The sequence below is a fragment of the Seriola lalandi genome, unplaced genomic scaffold, assembly GCF_002814215.2.
Source record: "Seriola lalandi dorsalis isolate HSWRI2012SDOR001 ecotype SW California unplaced genomic scaffold, Sedor1 jcf7180002054694, whole genome shotgun sequence".
Classification (NCBI taxonomy): domain Eukaryota; kingdom Metazoa; phylum Chordata; class Actinopteri; order Carangiformes; family Carangidae; genus Seriola; species Seriola lalandi.
This window is the reverse complement of record NW_019525247.1, coordinates 2076684-2082683: the sequence shown is the minus strand read 5'-3', so window position 1 is coordinate 2082683 and position 6000 is coordinate 2076684. Positions and strand designations below refer to the sequence as shown.

At 41.4% G+C, this 6000-nt stretch overlaps 1 protein-coding gene across 2 annotated transcripts in view; it reads right to left on the bottom strand.

Annotated features, from left to right (window-relative positions):
* Positions 1–304: 304 nt before the first annotated feature.
* mllt3 (MLLT3 super elongation complex subunit) overlaps positions 305–6000 on the bottom strand; it is a 58450-nt gene continuing 52754 nt past the window's right edge. For both annotated transcript variants that reach the window (XM_023423788.2, XM_023423789.2), the window contains one exon: positions 305–2554. In XM_023423788.2, coding sequence (XP_023279556.1) covers positions 2423–2554 — 132 coding nt within the window. In that variant the 3' untranslated portion in view covers positions 305–2422. The remainder of the gene's footprint in view (positions 2555–6000) is intronic.

Sequence of the window (6000 nt, the reverse complement as noted above, 5' to 3'; positions counted from 1 at the left end):
ATTATTAGTAGAAATGATTAGAAAGTAGAAATTGCCTGCAGTGTATACTTGCTTTCTGCCCATTTATCACATTGTAGTTTTTCATTTTACCATTAGGAGGCAACATAGTTTGATACATTTAATTCCTACATATAGGTGCTTTAACTTGAAATTCAAAGCCAATTCATCACAAGTCAAATAACTCTTGTGCAAAGCAAATAAAATCATTTTTGAATCCTTCTATTTTTGGATTTGACAAACTGAATTTGTGGACTGGGATAAAACACATGCAGCCACTGAAAGAAAAATAAAGCTCATCCAGAAATCGCTTAACTCATCTGTACATCATACAGAATATTTATTGTATGTCCTCAAAATACACAGGAAACCATTAGACAGAACACAGGGCAAAGAAAACCCTTCAAGGTCATTTGGAAAGGACGACCACAGTTGGCCGTTCTGAACTTCACTTTATCAGACGGCAGAGGTTTCCTCTGTTACAAATCAAACAAAGGCTTTCTCCTTGGAAAACTAATGCTGAGCTTTGACTTAACTCAAAACTTCCACAAAATAAATAAAAAAAAAAAAGATGTTTTTCTTTTTCTTACACCCGTAACAGTACCTGTCAGACAAAATGATCACTTTTCATTGGCTCTTTCTTTTCCCCATTGGATTTACCCAAAACATGTCATCACACATCTGAGAGATGCAGGAGCTGTTTCTTTACTCGTCTGACATCATGGAGAGAGGCGCTTCTCCGTCTCCTCCTTTAGGGCTTGGGTCTGTTCCACAAATCCATTTCCCTTGATGGCAAAGAGAAGATTTCATTTAAATCATATTCTATAGACAATCATTAGTAGTATCCTAAACCAAGTGAATCTATTAACTATGCTTTTGGCATGTTCCATTGGCCCTGCAGCAGAAAACCAGCCAACACAACAAAGCTTTGTTTAGGTTGCAGCCAATGAGCAGATCAGCACAGAATTCATTCTCAGGAGAACTTTCACCTCATTGATTTGTGCTCAGACACTCTTGTCTTACTCCATACAGTGTCAAAGTATGGGAATAAAAAAACTGCCACATGCAAGTCGTGTTGAAAAGAAATTCTGTAATAGAAACACAATATATTATTTGGCCAGGTGGGCATTTAAAGACACTGTTCTGTTTCTTTGTTTGTAGAAAAATCACAGTTGGTCAGATCCAAGAGGCTGAGGTGTACGACCACTTTTCTACATGTAGAGGCTTTAATTAGTCACAGAAGAATGACTCAACAACGTGCCGGTCGGATCGTCTAATGATGTACATCACGTCTTTTTAAATTAGGGAAATGTAGAATCTGTGTCCAACAATTTTTGTAATGTTTGGAAACAGATGATTTTTTTTAAAATTGGTCAGTGGTGTGGAGGTGCAGAGGTCGGCTACATTTGTGTACAGCCAAAGTTTAATCTTGTAGCCAATGTTTTGATCTTTGTGGATCCCATCTTTACTCTTCGCTGTAGTTCTCCAACAAGCTTCTTAGAACTCAACCACAATTTCTGTCTCCAAAGATGGGGCCACAACCGGATCGGGTTAAAGCCCTTTTCCAGTCCAAGCTCTACTTTTACTTTGAAAATACAGGACTAATTGCTGTTATCTGAACTATTCCCCTCCATTGCTGAAAACATTTTTTTGCATAATGTAAATTTCTGACTTAAAATGAGCTTTTGCTAAAACAAAATCAATTTGCACAAATGTATAATGTTTTTTATGAAGAGTCACCTTCACGACTGCTGTGGCAGTTTTTTGTTCCTATTTGAATATTGAATTTATTCAGTCTGATATTTGATTTTAATTCAAGTTAGTGACATACTGAACGTTGTAGTGATGTCACAGAATCAAAGATACGCCTGTTGTGAAGTGCTTTAACAAAGTCTCTTCTGCTGAGTTCTCCTTTTTAGCCATTTCAAATACACACACACACACACACACACACACACACACACACACACACACACACACACACACACACACACACCTGCAAATTAAATTCAATAAATAAGACTTACAATGTTATAAGGCAATGTTGACCATGCATTTGTCACAATGAACAACAAATCAAGAAACATACATGGTAACAATATGCACATTCATTAAGAGCAACACGGTAGCCACTCCCCACAATTTTTTTATTTTTTATTTTTTATTTTTTAAATCAAGTGAAGTTTTCAAGGCTTTCCGGGTGATCTCCTGATCGACAGGGCTCGTCCCCACCACACCTGGCCCTGGTGTCTGCAGTGGGACGACCTCTTCATCCAGAGAGCCCAGTCCAGCAGCAGGCTGGACACACAGCAACTGGACCCAGCCACAGTGGGGCTTTTGCATTGCATCCAAAGTTGGGAGTTTATTCAAGAAAAATGGAAAGTCTTTGTGGAGACAGAGATCCAGCAGCCAGCTGCTCAGAGCCTCAGGACAGTCCCGAGGTTTCCAGGTAACTCTGGAGTTTCCTAACTGTACTTCTGTCCAAGGAGCAAAGGTCGAAGTCAAAAGTAGTGTTTGTGATGTGGAAGTGTCCAGTCTCTTCAATCAGGTTCACAATCTGGAAAACATGAGGAACAGCTGGTGAACACTCAAAGCATTTATTTCTATAACCAGAGCTGCAGGGTTTGATCTGATGAGCTTTACATGAGCAGAACAAACACTGTTTGTTCTTTAACTGACACTTCAACTCCTTTACTAATCGGCTTATTCTTTAACCTACACTTCAACTCCTTTCAAAAGCTATAATTTAATGCCTTTAAGTGCATATACTTCAGCTGATATCACAAACTCATTGTGATACCGCCAGTGATACTTTTAGTTTTTACACTTCAACACTTCAAACTACCACTTTCAGCTAGTGCTTAAACTTCAATCAGCACTTACACTATAACTGACACTTCATCTTTTTCCTGCCATTAAAGCATTTTCAGTAATTCTCTTCAACTGCCACAGAGTTTCAACTTAATGTGACTTAATTTGAGTGCTGTGAAAGGCGCTGCCAAATAAAATGTATTATTATTATTATTATTATTATTAATAATTTAATTTAAACTCAACATGGTAAGACACTTAAGATGTTTCAAGTGTTTGAGCTGCCAATTTTCTCATTTTCACAGGAAGCACACATCACGTTTCTTCAGAAAATGTTTGTCTTTTCTAGTTTCAGTTTTACCCATTTTGGGATGTTTGCTTGTGACAGATCAGATGTGAGACATCTGTTGCTTTGGCTTCGTGAAGCTGGCCTCAAATTCACTTTGACTCTTCACAGAACAGTGGAGCTCAAAACAAGAGGAATCATGTTAGTGTTTCTTTACAACCTGAAAGAAGTGACTCGAACTTGTAAACTCATTCAGCTCATCAGCCAACAAGTGATTCTCTGAACAATGAGAACAAACGCTTACAGAGGACCTGGAACAGAACTGGTCCAATGCAAAAACTGACTGTGGTGCAGAGAATTTGGGTGCAATCAAATCCTGTGGTGAAGCAGTAACTGACACCTGTGCCACTAAGATAAAAAAGTAAGGGCATGTGTCTATACGGTGTTTTATTCTGGCAGGGGACTGAGGAGCGCCTCATCCCAGTGCTTGCGTTTTCTCTCTATGGCAACAGTATCTTGACAACATATCGCCACCATCATTCAGTGTCTGGCCGATCTGCTCCCACGACTTTTCTGTCTCTGTTAATGCAGTTTCTATCCGACATCATAAAACTCCTCCAAAACAGGATTCTCCTCCATTTTCATTACCAGGGTAACGAGTCTCGCTCCATCTGATTGGCTGTCTGAAGAGGAGCTGCAGTGATGACACTGGTGTCTTTCTGAAGAGTTCAGAGAATTTTATCTAAAAGCTGGGTGCGGCAGTTTCTCCTCCAGGCGGCTGAGTCTTCATTCACTCTCTTCTCAGTGGGAACAATTGAAAAAAGACGATGGCGCTCACAAGGTCTGAAAATGCTGCTCTTGCTTTTTAGTGTAGATGGTCCTTGGAGATTTGAAGTCTTGGCCATTAAATACCAACTGTGTTTTCAGAATCAGCTGGCTCACTGTGAACACAGTGCAGGTTAAGTAGTCAGTTTGGAAAAGGGGGGTCAACCTGATCCAGTTCACACTACAGAGCGTCTGTAGAAGGAATTGCAGCCCACGTTAATTACAGGGTAGATCTAAGTCAGATGCTCAGGCGTCACTTCACACTCATTCTCAGTTTCATGACTGTTCAGGATTCGCCTCGACTGGAAACAGCTACAAAACTCCTGTAGTCCCACTGTCTACAGACATGCCATCTGCATTACACTTCTCTGTGTGATCCAATATGCGGTCCCCACCAGTGAGCACAGAGGCTGATGCTTAATCATTTCCATCTCTTGTAACAGGAAATAGAGCCAGTTGGTGAACTGCTAGATTAGCTTGATTACTGTGGAGTTAAAGCCGTGTGCATGAGCGACGCCGCTCTGGATGGGATTTCGTGTTTTCCTTGGAGCCAGACGTCTTGTTAGGGGAGCGAGGCAGGAATTGGCAGCCGCCGCTTGGAAGATCCATTAATGCCGTCACATGATAGGCCTCGAGAATATGAGCAAGAAACATGCAATCTCTAAAGTGGAGGGAGGTCAACCAAATAATTCATTGCTTCCAGATGAAGCCGCAGATTACAGCTCCTCCTTTAATCCAATGCAACAATATCACCATGTCCTGATACTCTGATGACATCAGTGAAAACTGTGGGAAATGTTTTTTTATTGGCAATGTAATTTGACTGAGTCTACACATTATATTTACTGAAGGAAAACAGCTTCCACTTAATTACCATCAGTTACTGATGTAACATGGACAAAGTCATATTACATCAAGGGATTTCTAATGAAACTACAATGTTTAGGTGTTTGCAGTACATTAAGTGTAATAAGTTGTACTTGCATCACACTGCATCTTATATGTTCTTTCGTTCGTTTGGCGCCTCACATCTGGTCAGGAGCTTTGGGTATGGAGCGAAAGAATGAGATTACAGATACAAGCATCTGAAATGAGTTTCCTCCTTAGAGATAGGGTGAGGAGCTATGATATCCACAGGGAGCTTGGAGCAGAGCAGCTGCTCTACTGGCAGGAGGCCTCGGGGCAGAACCACAACACCTCGGGATCCCCCAGGAGGAGCTGGAAAATGTTGCTGAGAAGTAGGTGATTTGGACCATTTTTTGTGGAAGGTGATGCTAACTACAGAGTTGGTCTACAAAAGATACGTCATCCCTGCAGCTCTTGGTGATACTGAGTGGTGTTTGGTCTTCGGCTGAGCAGACAGACACTGGAGGAAGGTGGAAGTGACCAGACATTTGCAGGTCTGAATATGAATGCTGGGCTCCATAAATCCTCGGGTGGCGCCATAAAAAAAACCCCACAGGTCTTATTCTTCTGATGTTTTTGTCAAACAGATTTCTCGTGCATTACTGCCACCTTATGTGTGTCAGACTCTCATGTTCAAGTTCATTAGTTGCAAACGGATAAAACATGAGCGTGTTCAAGGAATGCTCTGTTTTAGCGAGTTCATGCACAAAACTTTTAACATGTAGATGAAGCATTCTGGGAAACAGGCAAAAGAGTCAAACAAACAGTGGGGAAAGTCCGGCCCCCTCCATCCACCCTGCTGAGCAGACAGAGACCAAAGAGTCATTCAGTTCTACTGTACTATGACACACGAGAAATGTCTTCAGCTCATATTAACAATAAGGTTAAAGATGGAACCAGAACCAGCAGCTGTACGCAGAGATCAGCTTCAACCACCAGTAGCTTCCACAAACGACTGTGGTCCAGGACACACGTGAATTCACTGAAATGACCACGACTGCCATTAACACGTCACAGTGTTCACTGATCACCTGGCAGCCCAGTAATGTTTAAATATCCTCACGCCCACCTGTCTGTGCCTACGGTTGTTGAGCGTGTGAAGTGAACTGTGGGAGAGGGTGCAATCTGACTCACCGGGTGTAGGCTGTGGGTATTAACCTGAAATTCCCAACAAC